At 44.4% G+C, this 21,404-nt stretch overlaps 1 protein-coding gene and 1 pseudogene across 2 annotated transcripts; both read left to right on the forward strand.

Annotated features, from left to right (window-relative positions):
• The first annotated feature begins 346 nt into the window (after nt 1–346).
• LOC307052833 (arrestin domain-containing protein 4-like) lies at nt 347–1,509 on the forward strand (annotated as a pseudogene). The gene has a single exon. The product of its transcript is annotated as an arrestin domain-containing protein 4-like (transcript).
• Nucleotides 1,510–12,381: 10,872 nt separating this feature from the next.
• Nucleotides 12,382–12,939, forward strand: ANXA2R (annexin A2 receptor; the record flags this gene model as incomplete). Its single annotated transcript, XM_079701611.1, has 1 exon — nt 12,382–12,939. One exon carries the CDS (start codon nt 12,382–12,384, stop codon nt 12,937–12,939), a length of 558 nt encoding a protein of 185 aa, XP_079557737.1.
• Nucleotides 12,940–21,404: the final 8,465 nt, after the last annotated feature.

Genomic DNA, 21,404 nt, shown 5'->3' on the forward strand with positions numbered 1-21,404 from the left:
AAAAATGTGAACATTTACATATGTTCTTAAGGACATCTAGATTCATTCTTCTAAGATTTCTAAAAGAAAAAGATTGTAATAAGTATAATGTTGACTGTGATGTCCCTGTTGTATTTCTTTTTGTGGTTTTTAGGAACAGAAATGGAATAACTCAAACAGTTTAAGCATAAAATAATTTATTAGGGGATAAAAAAAATAACTTGTGGGGGCCTCCACCGGGCCCCGCTCAGCGGCCGCGGTGGCCCTCGGCGTGCGGGTGGCGTCTGTGACAGCGGCGCCGCTCTGCTCAAGACCCCGGCTCCGCGCCGGCGCCGACCTCCTTGGCGCGGCGGCGTCGCCCGGTAGGATGGACGGCGAGGCGGGGTCCGCGGCGGGGGTGGGCTCCGAGGGCCGCTGTGCGAGGACAGGCGCAAGGGCTGCGACTCGAGCGGCGAGGCTGTGGCTGGGCACGTGCTGCTGGAGGCTGCCGAGCCGGTGACCCTGCGCGCGCAGCGCCTGGAGGCCCAGGGCCGCGCCACCGCCGCCTGGGGCCGGAGCGCCGGCGCCGCGGACCCCGCCGCCGCCTCAGGGATGGAGAACCTGACCGTGCGCCTGAGCCTGCGCGAGCCCCCGGCCGGTGACGGCATCCTCTTACTACAGCCTAGAAAACATGAATTCCCATTCAGCTTTCAAAGTCCATCGGAACCTTTGGTAACCTCATTCACCTGGAGATATGCAAGTGCTCAGTACTGTGTGAGCACGGTTTGGGAACGACCTGATCAGAGGGTTAAGCGGGGACTCCAGGTCGTCAGTCACATCGATGTCAACCCACCAGCATTACTAACCCCTGTATTGAAAACTCAACAGAAGATGGTTGGCTGTTGGTTTTTCACCTCTGGTCCAGTCTCGCTGAGTGCCAAAACTGAAAGAAAGGGATACTGTAATGGAGAAGCTACTCCAGTCTACGCAGAAATAGGGAATTGTTCCTCTCGTCTGATTGTTCCCAAAGCTGCCATTTTCCAGACGCAGACGTATGTGGCCAACGTGCGCGGGAACCACATCGCCTCCGGGAGCACCGACACCTGGAACGGGAAGACCCTCAAGATCTTCAGCAAGGGACGCTGTGCTGCATCATCCGAGTGGACTACTCCTTAGCTGTGTATATTCACATTCCTGCTGCTAAAAAAATGATGCTTGAGGTGCCCTGAGTGCCTGGCAAGGTCCCATACAATGGTTTGGGCAGCAGGAGCTCCAGCATTGCCAGCCAGTTCATTATGGATATGAGCTGGTTGACACTGACTCTGCGAGAACAGCCTGAAGCACCACCAAACTGCGCAGGCATGGTATCGGAGGAAGAATTCTCTAGACACATTCCTCCTTACCCTCAGCCCTCTAACTGGGAGGGCGAGTCATGCTGTACTCTGTTTGCCTGCACTCAGGAATGCAGATTTCAGCCTCTGACTCTTTATTCAGAGGTTGATCCACATCCTAGTGACAGAAGACACCCAGCCTGTTTCCTTCATTCTCTGAACATATTTCAGAAATCACTGTGTTCATCATCAAATTAGAATGTCAGTTCTTTCCCCCTGCCTTTTTGGGGAAGAGGGAGGGAAGATTAGCTTAACATAAATGTCGGAAGCCATCCTGGAGCCATTGCACCATGACAAAGTCATGAGCAACGGAAGGCGAAACTGCAAGGCAGCGCCGTGCCAGGAAGGTGGACTACAGCTCCGTTGTTATGTTTTATGATAATAAATTTACATACAGGGGCAATTTTGGGGGGATGTTGCTCCACGTGAAAGAAAAATTCCTCTAGGACTCCCCCTCCTGAAACTACCACAGAATGGGAAGTACCCACTAAAGCCCCGGGGAAATGGGTAAAGAATTAAGAGCCTGGAACTAAGGGGATGTTTTTATGAAAAACACCCTCTAGTATGGAGTTATGGCCATGGGCCAGAGTTCCTGATGACATAGGAAATTTATGGTTCTATTATAAAGGAAGATTAATTATAGAAAAGCAAATGACTAGAGCAGAATTGGTTGCCAGGATAGGGAGAAAACACTGTCTCAGTTGAAGGAAACAACGAGAAAGAGCATGCAGGTACATTGTAAATATTTTCATGGAACCATTGTAAAAGGTTGCCCATGAAAGAAGAGAAATAGGAACAAGTAGCTCCAACTTTTACAATTGAAATAATCATATAACTGCTTGGCTTGGTTACTAAGAAACAACCTGTGATTAATGGGAACTTGGGGAAATATTTTAATAGGACATCTAGAAACCAGGGGATTTTTTTTTAAATCTTTATAGAACATTTGAGGTTGGATTGTGCGAAGATTGTTTGGCCACGTACCTGGTAATGTAATCAACTACAATATATAAACCTGTGATTGTAAACAATAGAAGAAGAACGAAGAATAAAGACATGAGAAAGAGAAACATGCAATGCTGATACTTTAAGAAGTGTAATAGAATTATTTCCTTCGCCGACGCTATCCATCCCTCGGGTATCCCTGGACTCGCTGGAGCTGGACTCCGGCACATAAACATAAATGAACATCAAGACTGAGGTGATAGAAATTAAAGCAAGAGTGAACTTTCCAGTGGGCCAACAGGATTGTTGCACAAGTTTGTGATGTGGTCTTGTGTCCCCTTTGAACAATGGGACGAAGATGTGAAAAGTCACAGAATGTAATGGAAGTCCCGATGGTGACAGAGTAAGTGGAGGGGTGCCTGTGCTGGCCCAAGAGAAAGTGCCTGTAAATAGTGGAAACACTATGCGAGCGTATCTTTACAAAGGTTTCTCGAAGTGGCACAGATGTATCCTAAGCTTTAAGGTGGTATGGACACACTGGGAGGAGACTCGCTTTTGGAGAAATAGCAGCACACGGTTGTGGGTACATGGAAAGGAAACGGGCCCACTCTACAAAGCGACACCCTCCGGTGTCAGGGTCTTCATATTCCATAGGACTGAAGTCCTTAAAAGAATCCTCTTCTGGGCTTCCCTGGTGGCGCAGTGGTTGAGAGTCCGCCTGCCGATGAAGGGAACACGGGTTCGTGCCCCAGTCCCGGAAGATCCCACATGCAGTGGAGTGGCTGGGCCCGTAAGCCGTGGCCGATGGGCCTGCGCATCCGGAGCCTGTGCTCCGCAACAGGAGAGGCCACAGCAGTGACAGGCCCGTGTACTGCAAAAAAAAAAAAAAAAAAAAAAAAAAAAAAGAATCCTTTTCTGAGGTCATGGTCTTATGAGGTTCTAATGAAGTAATACAGTTTTCACTCTTTTAATCGTAGTTTAAGAGGTAGTTTATAAATTGGCTATATAGGTATTATGAAACCAAGAAAGAGTTCCTTGAAAGGCTTGTCAGTTGAAAGGGGAAATGTTGCACTTTTTATTCCCTTTAAGTACTTTTGAAGGTTGCACTTTTTATTCCCTTTAAGTACTTTAGTAGGGTACGCGTTTGATTTTCCTCATGTCTTATTTACCTAGAAGCATATTAGAAAAAGAAGAGGTTTAAAAAAAAAAAAAAAAGCTTGCATCCTTAGGATGCCTTGATAAACTGCACAGGGGTGGGGAAAGGCCTTTTCTTACCTACCTCTAGTGGGGTTATCAGAATCAGATACGGTTTAAAACTCTAGGCCTGAGAAGTCTTCTTTGGAGTTTCTGCTCATTTGCAGTAGCAATCTCATCTCTCCTATCCCTAAACCTGAAACTGGACCAAGGGCAAAATCTATAAGTTTAGCACTAGATGAAAGTTACTATGCGTATACCAAAGGGTATTTCAAAATAAATACAAAACCAAGAAGGCAAAATTACCATTTAAAAAAAAAAGTCATAAGCTTAATTTCTGTCAAGAGACTTAAGTCTACTGATGACACTCTGTTGTACATTGTTATTCCAGTTCTTTAGTAATTCTGTTCAAACTGTGATTTTTTTATTGTTTTGGTGCAATATTTTATTACCATTTAACCTCAGGATATTCAGACCAACAATTTTGTGTTGCTGCTTAAAGTCTGAGCAGTGTTTTTACTGTCCCCCTCTCTTCTCCTAGTCACAGTCACCTGTTCACTTGTTTTTACTTCAATCTATTGGTTTTATGAGCTGAGAGCATTTCTGGACACTAAGTAGAAGGATGGTAGGGATTCCCATGGTAGAGATTTTGGACCAGCCCAGTACTTTGGTTTTCTCTATGTCCTAAGTGTTTGATCTAGAAACCCTGGTACTTCCCATGCAGAATACTGTACTTCATTCAACCGAATGATTAGCTTTTCTTTCAATCAGTATATTCAGTTAGAAATAGAAAAGTTCTAAGGTTAAATTAAATTTTGTATGTAAAAATTAGTTGGACATTTGATCAGGGATTTTTATACAAACATTAGGTAAATGTATGCTTTTCACCCTTCTGGATATACCTCTCTTCTTTGTAATCATGTAAACATCTTAAGCTGTTCTTTCATTGTAAGCCAGTGTTGAAAATCACAGTGCAAACTGTTTTACCAATAATTGTGGTACTGAAATTGTCACAAATTTTTATTCCCTGCTTTGGTTTTTTGGTGATCTTTTATTTTGCTTCACTTTTGTGTGTTTGTAGCTATGTGCTGTCTAAACTGTTTTATTTTTACTTTAAAAAAAGATCATCTTCAGCTATTTCTTGATCTCTGAGTTGTAGTTTATACATTTTGTCAAGATGTTGTCTATCTACATGATGCCAAAACAAAGTGAAATAAACAAAACAAAATGGAATGGAGGAAGAGAAAGTTTAATTGTCTGGTTGCATGTAGAAAAGTAACTGCTTACTGGAATCTTTCACTAGGATTGTTTTGTCACCTTTTTAAAAGAAATCATGAAGTGCACCCACCAAATTAAAACAAAGCTGTTTTTGTAGCACTTAAGAGAATAGCTAAAAGGTATGATTTGCCTTATTGAATTGATATTGCTATATCTGACCTATTTCAACCTATTAAGAAGTAGGTTGAAACTATATCTTTTTGTAACCAAGAAATTATTTGATGAATGTTGAAGACTCTACATTAGAACAGAGAATACTTGGGAATGAAGATAAAATTTTAGCTGCTATTTGCTTGTTTATTCTCCTCTTGTTTAGTTTGCAAAGAAACAGTGGCCTTAAAATTTTCTTTTTGATGCAAAAATTTTGAAATTGAGAATGTGCATCTTTTGGCACACAGAATCCTTCCATGAGCAGAACTTTACTTTCATGTTTTTGTTTCGCATGATAAGAAACTCAGTAGGCAGGGGTTATGTTTTCGATAAGTTAACTATGAAAAGCTTTTTATTTTTATTATAAAATTGCAACAATTTAACCCACAGGGAAAAAAAATAAAGATTGTATTTTGTACTCTGGTCTGAACACCATGGGTTCCTTTTGTTAATAAAATGATTACACTGAAAAAAAAAACTTGGAATTTAATGGAATAACGAAGACAGATTTTTGCCTGAACTTCAGGAATGGCTCCCAGAACCAAACAGCCACAAAGTGGCCCCCAAAGATAGACACTGTCAGAAACCAAAAAACACTGAATTTACCACCAGCACCAGAGCTGCTCTTTTCAGATTCATGAATCCCCTGGGAAATGTTAAAAGACTGTGGTCATTACAAATGTTTGCAGGAATGTGTGCATCCCGTTATCCTCACGCATTATCGTTGGAGGGTCAATGTCACATGCATCCTGAAGGATAATATGGCAATACTCAATAAACTTAGGTGTATGCATTTTAATGACATAATTCTGTTTATGGATATATATCCTAGAGAAGTTCTCTCACGAGGGTTCTATCATATGTGATGAAGGTGGGTAACTGGCAATGTGTATTTGTCCACTGTGGGACAGCAGATAGGCAAAATGTGTCAGGGGTTCACCAGAGGTTAACATGGCAGCATTGGAAGCAATAGATGAAATGTACAGATAACAATCTTAGAAACATGCAAATGAATGAAAAATAATAAACTAAGTTATTAGTTTATAATAAACGGATAACCTTACATGAATTGAAGACATATGTACACAAAAGTATGTCACATATGACAAGTCTGATACACATAGAAAATAGCTTCTAATGGCAAGAATTGCAATAGAAGTAGGGAGAGCAGAGAGAAAGAGGAGCTGCTGATAATAGAATGAACACAATTACATAAAAAAGGATAGGAGTTCTGCAAATAACAAAAAAAGAAAAAAGAAAAAGAAAGGAAAAAATCTTGAAAATGTGGCATTAACTCAATGCATTTGTGAATTAGGTATGAAAAGCACAGTATATATGACGGCTCCCTTTGATTCAGATCTTCTAGTGAAGAAAAAACATAAGAATATTGCAATTCTAAGTAGGCATGGGACTCTCCTTTTCCCACCCCAACCTGATCACTCCTTTACTTGTTTCCCTTCCTGATATGCCTGCATGAAGACCTGGAACCTCGATCCAGCTAATGCCCAAACTAGTCCTGGCAAGAATCTATCATCTCAGAGTCTCAACTCTGAAACCAGGCAATCCTCTCTAATATGCTAAATTACTAGACATTTGTCAGCCTTGCCTGACAAGTAGAGAGTTTTTTTCCCCAGTGAATGGAAAAGACAAAGACTGGACCTCTCTCCCCAGGGACCTGACTCTCCTCCCATCCCCCTCCTTTAACTCCATCACCAAAACCGCTCGGAATTTCCAAACCCCTCCCAGCAACATGCCGTTTTCTCCTTAATCTCACGAGGCTCCGAGGCAATTTGCAAGGCACATGAGTGTCTATCCCCACTTATCTGGACGGGGGTTTCCGATCTCCTGTACTAGAGAGACCCTATAAAAGGCACACTCAGCATGGAGCTGAATCATTCGCCCCTTTGCTTAGACCCGCTACGCGTCTGGCCTGGAAGGAGGCTGAAGCCATGGAACCGCACGCATACTACACCTGGGAAGAGCCGTCCTGGAGGAGGGCGCATCCAGAGCCCCACATGCCACCGGGCCTCAACCGAGAACAGGCCTGGGCCTGGGCCTGGGCCCTGGATAACTTCCCTGCGCTGAGCCGCCCCTCCTGCCAAAGCCCCCAGTTCTGCGAGGACGCGCACTACTGTGCATGTGGGCTGCCGCGGCGCGCTTGCCCCGGACACGCACACCGTCCCCAGGCGGAGAGCGGCCACAAACGTTGGCGAGACCCACAAGCCCAGGAGCCAACGGCTAACACGGGGTGGAGCGACAGTCCCGTCAAGAAGAAGCCGAAGCCACACACCGCAGGGCACAATCGGGCCTGAACAGCCAGGAGATGCCCGCAGCAGCGGAGGCCGACAGACACGCGGCCCGATGGCCTCCAGGAGCCCAGGACGATCCCCATCCCCTACCCCGAAGCTGCGGAAACCCTGTGGAGGCTTGAAACCCTGTGGAACTCGGCAAGGAAGGGAGTCGCAGCCTTCTGTCCGGCCCACGGCGCCCCTTCAACCCATGGCCTGGCCTGGAGCCTGAGTCACCCCAGTGGAGGCCTCCTCCTGCCTGGCTGGACTTCTCCCCTGGGCCCCGCCTTGCTCTGGGATGAGCCTGGAGGACTCTGTGGGCCAGACCAGTCCTTATGTGTCCCTCCTTTCCTGGATTACTGACAGCTCTCTCAATTAGAAATCCCTCTTCACGGAATCCATACTATCTTAAGGAGCTTTCTTGCAGTTGTACTCAGAATTGTCATGTTTCTTATGTTGATTCCAATTATGAGCAATGATTAAAACGTGCTTCCCTATTCTCTGCCTGTGGATTGATTTGGGTGGGTAGGGTCCGTCCTGGAAGTGGTATAGGGGGTTCTGTGGCTGAAAGGGGAGCTGGGACCCGGACCAGGGCTCCTTAAGATCAAAGGAATGTAAAGTGAAACCATGACATATAACTTTGACTACCACAGTGGTCTGTATTAATCTTTTCCATTTGTTCTAATATTGATAAAGTAGTAACTCCCCAATGCAGCTTTTGAGAAATGAATTTGAAAGCATCTTTGGAAAGCCAACGTGACAATAGGCATTAAGCATTTCAATATGAATACCCTTGGGGACTTCCCTGGTGGTCCAGTGGTTAAGACTCCGAGCTCCCAATGCAGGGGGCCCTAAGGTTTGATCCCTGGTCAGGGAACTACATCCCGCATACCACAACTAAGCCCGCTCGCTGCGACTAGAGAAACCTGCACACACCAATCGAGAGGCTGCACACCAAAACGAAGACCCAGAACAGTCTAAATAAATAAATAAATCTCGAAAAAAATATATGAATACTCTTGACCCAGAATTCCAGTTCTACAAGCCAGAAATTGTGGTTAACAGGCGATATTCCAATATAAGATTAAAAATAAATGATAGTCATATTTGCACAGTTCCAAATTATGCTGCTCTTAGAGGTAACATGGAAGGCATGACTTTGAAAAGATACCCAGAGGCTGAATGTACCAGGCTGAGCCCTGGACAGGTTGTGACTGTAGCAACTAAGGGTGGTTCTAAGCAAGTTGGAAGGGAAAGCACCAAGGCACAGCCACCCATTAGGCTGAGAGAGGGCAGGGTTTCCAGAGCCTTGCCTATGTAAACGCTCTGCTGCAGTTCCATCCACAAGTGCCTACCTTGGGAATTTGCAACTGAGACTTAGAATTTGATCATAATATGTATGTCAAGCATCAAGTTGCCTCCCAATTTCTTGTTACCTGTCTCAAGTCTATGTGTAAAGGGATTTTCTCATGTCTCTTCCTGGATTGACATACAGCCACACAGTCCCCACTGCAGTCCACCCGGATATTCCCAGCTCCTCTATAAGAAAATTTTGCATCACTGCTGGTCTCTCCCTGGATGCCAGGACATGGTCACCAATAGCACACTGTTGTCTGGGAGCTGGTTCCAGAAAAAGGTTGCTCTGTTTCAGGATGTATTTCCTCTACTGCCCATTCTTTAATCCCATCAAGTATCATCACACAAGGTTGAACAGCTGTACCAGTTTTTATCGAAGGATTGGGATAACTGAAGGAAATTACACAGCAGAAGGGAAAAATTTAAACTAAATATTGAATTTTTTTAAAGTTATCATTACCGAGAGTACCTTATGACCTACTATAGAAAATGAACCTCTTTAGAATTCATTTCCTTACAGGGCACAATAATGGTTCCAAGGAGAATCAGAATGTTTACTGACCCTGTGCACTAAACAGTGTCAACCAGGTTTCCCAGACTCTCCAGATCACAGTTCTCCCTTAAAAAATGTGGACCCGCGGCTGTCACCTAATTGTGCTGCTAAGCCTGAGAGATAGCACTGTGGTTTTCCTCTTAGGAGCCTGCGTTTTGTTTCACTTCTTTCTCAAAAGCAAAAAGATTAGCAATAGGGCTTCCCTGGTGGCACAGTGGTTGGGAGTCCGCCTGCCGATGCAGGGGACACGGGTTCGTGCCCCGGTCCGGGAAGATCCCACATGCTGTGGAGCAGCTGGGCCCGTGAGCCATGGCCTCTGAGCCTGCGTGTCCGGAGGCTGTGCTCTGCAATGGGAGAGGCCACAACAGTGAGAGGCCCACGTGCCGCAAAAAAAAAAAAAAAAAGATTATCAATAAGAAGACAATCCATAGGCAAGACTTCCTCACCCCAAAACTGGAATCCCAACCTGCTGGAAAAGGAACCCACTGTTTGAACCATATAGTTAGGATCCCTGAGAATATTTTCCCCACACTAAGACTGTCCCTGATTCTCTCACCAGAAGGCAATCCCTGCCTATACATGTCCTTGTTAACTCTTCTCACAGATCTATCTATATTCTTTCATGGCACCCTTCTCCCTAATAATAGACCAAAATTATTTTTGGTATAGGTGGGAAAAGAAATGGACTTATTTTATTCTAAAATCCATCTACTTTATTTCACATCCATTTCAATGATTATTTGTGGAATCTATAAAATATTCTTTCTGCCTTCCCTTCTTGAAATCACCTCATTCCTGTCCTGAGAAAATAGCTACCTGGTAGATATCTTGCTATTTCACATGCCCAGTATTGAAGGATGAGTTTGCTCTGTGCTGGTCTATACGGTCAGTGGAACTTTCCTATTTTTGATGCTCAGAAAGGTTGTTTATCAATGAAACTTTAAGAAAATAGGTGAGACATTGTACTTGACATACCCTTTTCTTCAAAAAATAAAAAGGAAAAAAAATAGAAGAGTTGGGGAAATCCTACAGATTAAAAGAAGTATTAAGACATCCCAACTAAATGTAATGGGTAGACTTTATCTGAAATCAGTTGTTCCCCACTTTGTTGGTGACTGATATTGATCATCAGCAGTCTGACCACATTGCTGGTTCTCACTGTAGTGGCTTCTTTCTGCTGCATGTATAACACAGGCTAGCTGCTCCTAACCTCTGTGGGGAAAACCAAATGTCACTGGTGTTCAGACAACTTTCTGAGAAGGTTCTACACCACCAGGGCCTATTAGCACCATGTTGAGCCTTCAAAGGAAACAGTGTTGTTGTCCTTCCCTTAAACCCAGCCAAGCAGAGCCTTGTGTCTTGAATATCTTTATTAGATTCCCCCAAGTCAGTAACAGCCATTGCGTGCTGGTCTAATGAACCCCTTCAACTTACCACTATTGGCTGCCTTGACCAGAACTTCCAACTCTCTGCCTCTTGCATTGTCTATACTTTCATCTTCTTTATTTCCTTATTTCTCATTTTTGGTTTTGATTCTCTTCCCTCTTTTCTCTGTTTCCTTATTCTCTCTTTTTTTTAAAGTTACTTCTTTAAAAAAAATTAATTAATTAATTTAATTTTGGCTGCATTTGGTCTTCCTTGCTGTGTGCGGGCTTTCTCTAGTTGCGGCAAGCAGGGGCTACTCTTCACTGTGGTGCACGGGTTTCTCACTGTAATGGTTTCTCTTGTTGCGGAGCACGGGCTCTAGGCACACGGACTTCAGTAGTTGTGGCACGTAGGCTCAGTAGCTGTGGCTCATGGGCTCTAGAGCGCAGGCTCTGTAGTTGTGGTGCACCGGCTTAGTTGCTCCGTGGCATGTGGGATCTTCCCGGACCAGGGCTCGAACACATGTCCCCTGCATTGGCAGGTGGATTCTTAACCACTGCATCACCATGGAAGTCCCCTTATTTCTCATTTTTATTGATACCATTTCTTTTTACCTCAGCTCATGCAAAACACTGGCTTTGGTGGGAGTCATCTTAAACATTAGAGTTTTCCTTCCTGGCAGAGAATCAACTTCCATAAGGAACAAGTTTTAGCTGTGTCCTCATGGTCTCTTAACTGTGACTTTGCTCTCCCCTTAAAATTCAGCTCTGCCAAAGCAGGACCCAGTTCTACAGCTCTGTATGTGTAGAAACCATCATAGCAGCTTGTCCATGGCAGGTTGTCAAAACATGCTTGTTAAAAACTCTGAAGTTAACTGACTTTGTTACATTTGAAGATGAATGACTGATCAAGTAAGTCTAGGCTTAGAGGCACTGACATGTTTGCAAACAGAATGTCTGAAACATCTCAGGAAGGAGGTAAGGGAATACGATTTCACTATAGATCTGACACAAGAAGGAAAAAACAATCCATTCAGATTAAACACACACAGAAGGACAACATTTTGAGTTTGTTATTCATTAATGTTATGTTTAATATCCATAATAATATCACTAAGAATGACAATGAAAATAATAATAATTGTAATTGAACAACTTATTTTCTGCCTGGGAATATCTAATTACATGACCTTTGTTATTGAATTTAATCATAAAAGTTACCTTGTAAAACATTAAATTTTAGCTACCATCCAGGTAAAAACATGAGGATAAGAGAGGTTAGGTAACTAGCTGAGTCATATAGAAATAATATACAGAACTTTTACCCAAACTGTCTGCATCTAGATCTCTAGACTTTGAGCCCTCCACTCCTACATGTTGGCTGAAAGTCTGAAGCAATTTTAACTTAGAATTGAAGATCAGAGTGTCAGTCTGACCAGCAGTGTGATTTCATGCAAAGATGGCCAACTTCTCATTCTGATCATCTGGGTAAAATCTGATGGTACTTTCCAAGCAGAAGTGCCCTGAGAATCAATGCACATACAGTTAGCTAAAAGTGTCAGGCACATAGGATACTTTTCATAGAAGAGTAACCTTCCAAAGAGCTCGTCTTGGCAGAGTCCCTGTACCTGTAATTCTTTTTAAAAAAAAAAACAACCAAACAACAAAAATTTAATTCTGTCAAATCAACAAAATCGATTCAACTTCGAATAACTCCATCCAAGATGATTGGATTTTCCCCTAATCTCCTCAGGGCCCGCCTTCTGAAGCAATCTGAAAGCTGACAAAACGGAACCACCCATCCTAATATCCTCTGGTTGGACAGCTAAAAAGTTGGACGGGAAGGTATAAATTCCCAAGGAAGGGATCCCTGAAAACTTCTCCTCCTCTCAGGGGCTGAAGCGATGGAGCCGAACTTTCCCCGCTGCATGCGCGAGGCCTGGGATTCCGCAGAGGAGTCCCCGGAACCAGAGATGCTGCAAATCTTGAGCTTAGCGGACCCTGAGGAATGGCAGCTCCCTTTCTATCCTACGCTGGGCCAGCTCTCTGCGGACGACGAGGACTTCAATGGGGAACAACTTTCTACCGCCTGCGGGTGTCTGCACCCACACTGCCCGAAACACGGACCCCGAGCGCAGAGCACCTGCAGGCTGGGCGCTGGGCCGCCCGCCCCGGACACGACGCCCGCGACCCGCCAGGAGCCACAGTCGCCCTCAGGAGCTGGAGCTGCCGCCCACCCGCAAAGCTTCCCTGGGCGGGTCTTGCGGCATCGGGGACCCAACACCTGGAACCCGAGACCTCTGACCGCGGGGACCCTTCCGGAGCATCGCCCTCCTCCTGGCCTGGAGAGACACCACCGGACGTCCCAAGGCTGGTGGCCGCGGACCTGCACGCAGTGGCCGGGAAGACCCTGGGCTGCCTCTCCCGCCGCCTTTGGACCCAGGAGCCCTCATCTCCGCTGAGACCCTTCATTGGATGATCCCTTGCGACAGATGTTATTACAATAACACCTCTCCGTTTAGCAATCATGGAAGAATTCGTCTTCAGAGACATTTGTGAATTTTTCTTTCGTTTACTTAATAAATTATACCAAATGCCAACGCCTTTCTCTCTCTTACTTTGGCTTTTGGGGAAGGACCCGACGCAGGGGCGGGGTGGCCGGTGCCAGTTCTCACCAGGGACCCTCAGTCCCCTGATTTGCTGGGCGGGGGGAGGCCGGCGGGGTCTCTTGGGCACACCGGGAGGCCAGGGATCCAGCATAGGCGTTGCCAAACTGGGTCACACGTGCTGGGCTCCGAGACATCCAGCAAAGAGCGGCCAGCAGCCCTGGGAACTCCGCTTCGCCCGACGAACGCTCCTGCGCCCTCGCCCTGGCCCTTCCAGTCCATCTGTGGGGCCGTCCAGTTACCTTCACGTTGCTCCACGGCCCCCAGCGCCTGTCGCCACTCCAAACGCATCTAGAAGCATTGGCCTCGGGGAGCGCAGAGCTTCCGTCGCCCTCAGGCACTCTCCTGGGCGTGTCCCTTCTTCCTGCTCGCCCCAAACCCGACTTCCAGGCCCCACCTCAGAGCTGACCTGCAGCCAGAGCGCTGGGGCCCCGGACAAGAGGAAACCAGGGATTGTCTTTTGCGGTGGGGCGTGTCTGCGGCCAGATTCTGCAGCGGTTAGGCTCGCGTCACTTCCTAACTCCAGCCTGGCGACTTCCCAAGGCGCCTGACTTCTCATTACCATTCGGAGTTGAACTAGAGTGTCCACCCAATCCGGGGTTGGAAACGGGGCCTGAGAGGACAATGGCAGGCGAAGTGTAAGTGCTTCATAAATGTTAATACAATTATACTGAGAATTTCTCAACTGCTGTGATTTCTCTGGGGGCAAAAGCCTTCACTGGGATTAATCTCACAGGCGTCTGAATGTGGGGACTCCCGGCCTCGGGAGCGGTTTCCTGGAAACCCTTCACCTCATCGCTCTGGTTTCTGGCATCCCACCCAATCTCACCTTTTCTCTCCTTTCCCTGCCAGGATTCCATGGGCCACCTGTGCAGCCTGGATGCTGTGGCTCAACCAGTATGTAACCCTGGCCGGTCCCCAGGGGATGCAAAAAATATTCTTTTCACCCATCTATTAGACCACAGGGTGATATTTTACTTTTTCAGATTCCAACAGAACTTTTCCATTGAGACCTGAGCATGGGAAATATACAGCTCATAACAAGAGGATGCGATGACGTGGGTGTGTGTTGTAGACACTGCTATGTCTTTATTAATGTACTTTAATTTCCTACTTTGTCTTTTATTTCTTAAAGAGTGTATATGAGAAATGAAGTCAGTGAGAACTCGAAATAAAGAAATCACTTTTAAATTTCACCCTCAGTTTTTCAGTAGTCATTTCAAATACTTAATCTCTTAGGCAAATAAATGAAACGGCCCTTGAATTCATGGAAAGACACAATTGTCTATAAACCCACTTGTCAGGAATCACGTGCAGTATTTGGAGTACAGTTCTACAGTTCCTTTAGCAATTCTAAAATCCAAAATTTTATGCAACCTACACTTTGGTGTGTAAATTTTGGTACAAAACTCATTTGACAGCAAAATATGGCATAGACTGATGTGAGGCCATAGTGTACTCTATCCACAGTAGCATGAGTATTCATAGGAATGACTGGTTACTGGGACTGTCCTAGACCATGCAGACAGGTACACTCTATCAGGCAAGCTCTTATTGTCACTTTATAATTCCCTACATTTTAAATTATAACACACATCTAGACCCCAGTATTGTAATAAATATATTAGAGTATCTTTAATATTAAATAATGTATTAGCAATATCTAAAAATACAATTTTAGGTTGTTTTTGGTTGTAAAACTGACTAGTAGTGCTGAATACTGTAGAAGTGCCCTTTGCTGGTAGAAAGCTGGAGTCATTGCAGTATTTGATCATCCATAACATTGTTAAAGAAAATTCTGTTCTGGAATAGATTGCTTCTGCCATTACCCGTAACTATTTCTAGTAATGGGGTTTGCATGCTCCATTTTTTCTTTTCTTTTTACTTAAAAATTTTTTTTAAATTGACTTGAATTAGCCACCTCTACCTCTGCCCCTTGTACTTCCCAACAGCTAAAGCAGTGACTCACAGTATAAAGAGAATATTTTTAAGCTGTTAGGTTTTATTCTCAAAAAGATTGTTTTTTAAAAAGAAATGTTTTTGTGTAACTTTTAAGTAAGGGAAAGGAATTTTCATAAATGTACACAATGTCAAAATTTCTTACATGATTGCTAATTCATGCAATTCAATATGGGGCATGTGAACAGCAAGGTAACTATATGTAGCTATTTCCTCAAGTCTAGAAATGGATAATTTCAAGAAGGGAAGGCAGGCAGGAGACACAAAAGCAAAAATAAACTAATGGGACTACATCAAATCAAAAAGTTTCTGCACAGCAAAAGAAACTATCATCAAATTGAGAAGGCAACCTACTGAATGAGGGAAGATATATCTAATCACATATTTGATAAGGGGTTAATATCCAAAATATACAGAGAACTTTTACATTCTCTTAAGATTTTAACTCAAGTTATACAACTCAATTTATATGATTTAAACCCCAAAAAAAGCAAACAACCTCATTGAAAAATGGGCAGAGGACCTCAACCGACATTTTCCCAAAGAAGACACACAGATGGCCAGCAGACCCATGAAAGATGCTCAGCATCACTAATTATCAGGGACATGCACATCAAAACCACAATGAGATATCATCTCCCACCTGTCAGAATGGCTATTCTCCAAAAGACAGTAAATGACCAGTGTTGGAGAGAATGTGGAGAAAAGGGAACACTCATATACTGTTGGTGGGAATCGAAGTTGGTGCAACTACTATGGAAAACAGTAGGGAGATTCCTCAAAATCTAAAAATAGAAATACCATAGGATCCAGCTTTCCACTCCTGGGTATATGTCCAGAAAAAATGAAAACATGAATTCAAAAAGATACATGCACCTATTTACAATATCCAAGACATGGAAGCAACCCAAGTGCCTAAAAAAGGCTGACTGAATTAAGATGTGGTAAGTATATACAGTGGAATATTGCTCAGCCATAAAAAGAATGAAATTTTGCCATTTGCAGCAACATGGATGGACCTAGAGAATATTATGCTTAGTGAAATAAGCCAGACAAAGACAAATAGTGCATGATATCACTTATAAGTGGCATCTAAAAATAATACAAATGCATGTGTATGCAAAACAGAAACAGACTCACAGATATAGAAAACAAACTTGTGGTTACCAGAGGGGAGAGGGAAGAGTGAGGGACAAATTAGGGGTATGGAATTAACATATACAGACTACTATGTATAAAATAGATAAGCAACAAGGATATACTTTATAGCACAAGAATTACAGCCATTATCTTATAATAACCTATAATGGAATATAATCTGCAAAAATACTGAATCACTAGGTTGTATACCTGAAACTAATATAATATTGTAAATCAACTGTACTTCAATTTAAAAGAAGAAGATGTGGTATATATACACAATGGAATACTACTCAGTCATAAAAAGAATGAAATCCTGCCTTTTGCAACAACATGTGGACCTTGAGGGTATTATCTTAAGTGAAATAAATCAAAAGATAAAAGACAAAAACTATATGATTTCACTTATATGTGGAATCTAAAGAAACCCCAGACCAACCCCCCCAAAAAAAACTAAACCAAAAAAACTGAACAAACAAAATGAGAACAGATTGGTATCTACCATAAGGGATGGGGGTTGGGGGCTGGTTGGAATGGGTGATGGGGTCAAGTGTATGGTGATGGATGGTAACTAGATTTTGAGGATGAGCACTTTGTAATGAACATATGTGTTGAATCATACTGCTGTACACCTGAAACGTCTATACCAATTTTACCGCAATAGAAAAGAAGGAAAGGCAAAAAGAATATTTTATAGATTTCATAAGTGATCATTGAAATTGGTGTGAAATGAATGTAGATGGATTGTAGAATAAAATAAGCTTCCTTTCTTTATCCACTATTCCCACCTACAGGATATATCTGAATTCATATACCTAATAAATACCTACACAATCTATTCAATTTACTTTTTTTCAGGAAGGAAAGATAAAAATAATATACATTTCCTGGAACATTTGGGGGAAATAATGTGGCTTCAAAAGAGTCCCTGTCCAGCAACAAATCCAGAGAAATGAGCCTGCACCCTGCACTGCAATATCCAATCTAGAGAAAGAACAGATAAATACTGTTTATTCTAGTAAATAGAGAGCCTTATTTAGAAACTAGAATGGAAACTCCTGAAACCAGAAATTTCAGGCGTCTCTGTAAGTGGACTCTAGGTGTCTAGATGGTGGATCCTGAGAGCAGGAGCAGCTTCGAATGGCAAGTGATTATTGGAGGAACTTCAGAAGTGGTCCCAGGAAGCTGACTGCAGTTTTGCTGTGCTAAGTAGCAGAGATATGTCTGTCCAGGTGTGAACAGTGAATGGACGTTTGCATCGTAGATAAAGGAAGGTGCCTGGATGGCTGTAACACACAGAGGAGTGAGGTTTCCCAATGGGGAGCCCGCTTCCCTAGACAAACACCTACTGAGCAGCCCTCCAGCTGACATCTCTCTCCCTCCAAACTGTGCAAATCATGGCACTAGTTCCTTTCAACTTCCCTAGACAGAAGCTGCTCACTAAGAGGGGAGATGATGTATTCGGGGATCTTCAATTTACACACTCCAGATTACACTGTTATACTATTTAAATCAAATTTTACTGTTCTCTAGTGTCTTGGAAAAGCTTCTTGAATAATCACAATATTTTTCTCTTTCACTTTATTTATTTTGTATCTACCCTGGAAAATACAGTGTCATAACATAGAAACTAAATAAACTAAATATGGGGTCATATAATCTGACAGAGTGAAGAAGAAATTGTGAACACACCTTCAAATACCATCAGTTAGGTCTCCCCTATCAATTCCTTGGCTACATCTATGGTCAATCTGATAACTGATTAGGTCAATATCATATATTTGAGCAGTCAAAGTCAGCAATTAAACTATTCAATCAAATCTAACACAAAATTTAAATCATTCATCATAGTTACCTATTAAGTATGATTGGATGCTAGCAGAGACAGAGGACTCTGAGATTGCTGTGGTACAGATATATCTCACTAGGGCCACAGAAAGCCAGTATCTGCCTTCCCTCCATCAATGACCTTATTAATCTTTTTCTAGGCTGAGCCTGTGAATTGGATGTTCTCTCTCAATGATGAGGTTTTCCTTCCCCTAGATTTTCCATCACACTACTGAGATCTAAGTTGAAAGGACATGCTCATATCTCTAATAATGCTATTTTGACTCTTCAAGGTAAGTATAGTACCCTCCCAGTTACCTTCTTTCAATTAACTTAGAAAACATTCTTTATAGCACTTATACTAAAAGAGTTCTATTTGCTTATTTGTTGGCATGTTTACTGTCTGTCCCTCCCATGAAACTCAGACACTTTAGGACTTCCCTGGTGGCGCAGTGGTTAAGAATCCGCCTGCCATTGCAGGGGACACGGGTTCGAGCCCTGGTCCGGGAAAATCCCACATGCCACAGAGCAACCAAGCCCGTGTGCCACAACTACTGAGCCTGCGCGCCTAGAGCCCGTGCTCCGCAACAAGAGAAGCCACCGCAATGAGAAGCCCACGCAACGCAATGAAGAGTAGCCCCTGCTCACCGCAACTAGAGAAAGCCCACACGCAGCAACGAAGACCCAGTGCAGCCAGAAATAAATAAAAAAAAATTAAAAAAAAGAAAGTCAGACACTTTATGGCAGATCCCATGTCTGCTGGTTGATGGCTTTAGCTCCAGGATCATGTATACATGTAGTATAATATTGGTGCTTAGTAAGGCTTTGGGAATGAAAAAGGAATGGATATAGAAAAAAATATTCTCCAGCCACAGGCTGAACAGAGAAAGATCAGATATCACCGAAAAGGAGAAAAATAACTCTTGGGAGGATTTATTTGTTTGTTTTTCCTTGCTGCTTCTCAGAAATGCTGGTAAACATGCTGTGAGCATCAAATGCTGGGATGACCCAATCAATCAGATCTGACCAAAGCCACATTCAGCTCGGTTTTATTGGATGTCATTCAGAAGAGTATATTAATTTGCTTCTTCCCGGGGGTCTGGTATCCTGAAGCAATGTGCACTGAAAGTTAACACCAACGTCTGTGTTTCAGCATCTTAATTCTGATGTCTTAGAGGTCCTAGGCTAGAGGACTTCTGCTTCCTGCTCCTCTCTCTTGGCCCAGACATGCTGTTTCACGGTGTAAGAGAGTGAAGGCTTGGAGCTTCATCTGTCTTGCTGTGAGGATTCGGTTGTCTACAAGCAAGGGGCGGGAGCCTGGCTACTGCCTTCCCTGCACTGGGTAGAAGCCTGGGTCTGGACAACCTCCAGGGACTGAGCAGAGGCTCAGGGGAATGCTCCACTTCTGGTAGGATAGGACCTGCTGTGTGGGAGAGAAATAATGAGGACTCAGAGACTTTCTCTGTGCTATGAGAAGTTTGGAAGCTCCCAAAAAGGCCTGCCTGGGAGTTGACACTTGGGTCCCTGCCTGGTCCAACTTCAGCCCCAGAGAAGCCGAATATGGCAGATCAGGTGGCTGCCTGGATCCAGAAAATCTACAAAACCCTGGTGCAGGTAGTCACGGGGTGCCCACAGGGCAAGGACCTGGAATTCTGCCCTCTCTAAGCCTACCTGGTTGGCTATCTCAGCGCTTTCCCCTCTAAATTTGTTAGAACCATCCGCTTGAATTCAAGTCCCTTGCTACAGTCACCTCCTGCCCAGTGTCCTAGTTCCCCTACTGTACATTTGTTCTCTGGGATATCTTTTCAAAATCATGCCTTCCATTTTATTTCTAGGGCTGCATAGTTTGGGAGTGTGCAAATATGCCTATTGTTTATATATATTTTTTATCCTGTATTGGAAAACACGTCTGTTTTTTAACCACAATTTCTGGCTTGTAGAAGTGGAATTCTGGGTCAAGAGTATTCTTTTTTTTTTGAGAATTATTTATTTAGGCTGCACTGGGTCTTCATTTTGGTGTGCAGGTTCTTGATTGGTGTGTGCAGGTTTCTCTAGTCGCAGCGAGCGGGCTTAGTTGTGGTATGTGGGATCTTAGTTCCCTGACCAGGGATCAAACCTTAGGGCCCCCTGCATTGGGAGCTCGGAGTCTTAACCACTGGACCACCAGGGAAGTCCCCAAGGGTATTCATATTGAAATGCTTAATGCCTATTGTCACGTTGGCTTTCCAAAGACTCTTTCAAATTCATTTCTCAAAAGCTTCATTGGGGAGTTACTACTTTATCAATATTAGAACAAATGGAAAAGATTAATACAGACCACTGTGGTAGTCAAAGTTATATGTCATGGTTTCACTTTACATTCCTTTGATCTTAAGGAGCCCTGGCCCGGGTCCCAGCTCCCCTTTCAGCCACAGAACCCCCCTATACCGCTTCCAGGCCTGACTCTACCCACCCAAATCAATCCACAGGCAGAGAATAGGGAAGCACGTTTTAATCATTGCTCATAATTGGAATCAACATAAGAAACATGACAATTCTGAGTACAACTGCAAGAAAGCTCCTTAAGATAGTATGGATTCCCTGAAGAGGAATTTCTAATTGAGAGAGCTGTCAGTAATCCAGGAAAGGAGGGACAAATAAGGACTGGTCTGGCCCACAGAGTCCTCCAGGCTCATCCCAGAGCAAGGCGGGGCCCAGGGGAGAAGTCCAGCCAGGCAGGAGGAGGCCTCCACTGGGGTGACTCAGGCTCCAGGCCAGGCCATGGGTTGAAGGGGCGCCGTGGGCCGGACAGAAGGCTGCGACTCCCTTCCTTGCCGAGTTCCACAGGGTTTCAAGCCTCCACAGGGTTTCCGCAGCTTCGGGGTAGGGGATGGGGATCGTCCTGGGCTCCTGGAGGCCATCTGGCCGCGTGTCTGTCGGCCTCCGCTGCTGCGGGCATCTCCTGGCTGTTCAGGCCCGATTGTGCCCTGCGGTGTGTGGCTTCGGCTTCTTCTTGACGGGACTGTCGCTCCACCCCGGGTTAGCCGTTGGCTCCTGGGCTTGTGGGTCTCGCCAGCGTTTGTGGCCGCTCTCCGCCTGGGGACGGTGTGCGTGTCCGGGGCAAGCGCGCCGCGGCAGCCCACATGCACAGTAGTGCGCGTCCTCGCAGAACTGGGGGCTTTGGCAGGAGGGGCGGCTCAGCGCAGGGAAGTTATCCAGAGCCCAGGCCCAGGCCTGTTCTCGGTTGAGGCCCGGTGGCATGTGGGGCTCTGGATGTGGCCTCCTCCAGGACGGCTCTTCCCAGGTGTAGTATGCGTGCGGTTCCATGGCTTCAGCCTCCTTCCAGGCCAGACGCG

Source organism: Hyperoodon ampullatus (genome assembly GCF_949752795.1).
Source record: "Hyperoodon ampullatus genome assembly, chromosome: 4".
NCBI lineage: Eukaryota > Metazoa > Chordata > Mammalia > Artiodactyla > Ziphiidae > Hyperoodon > Hyperoodon ampullatus.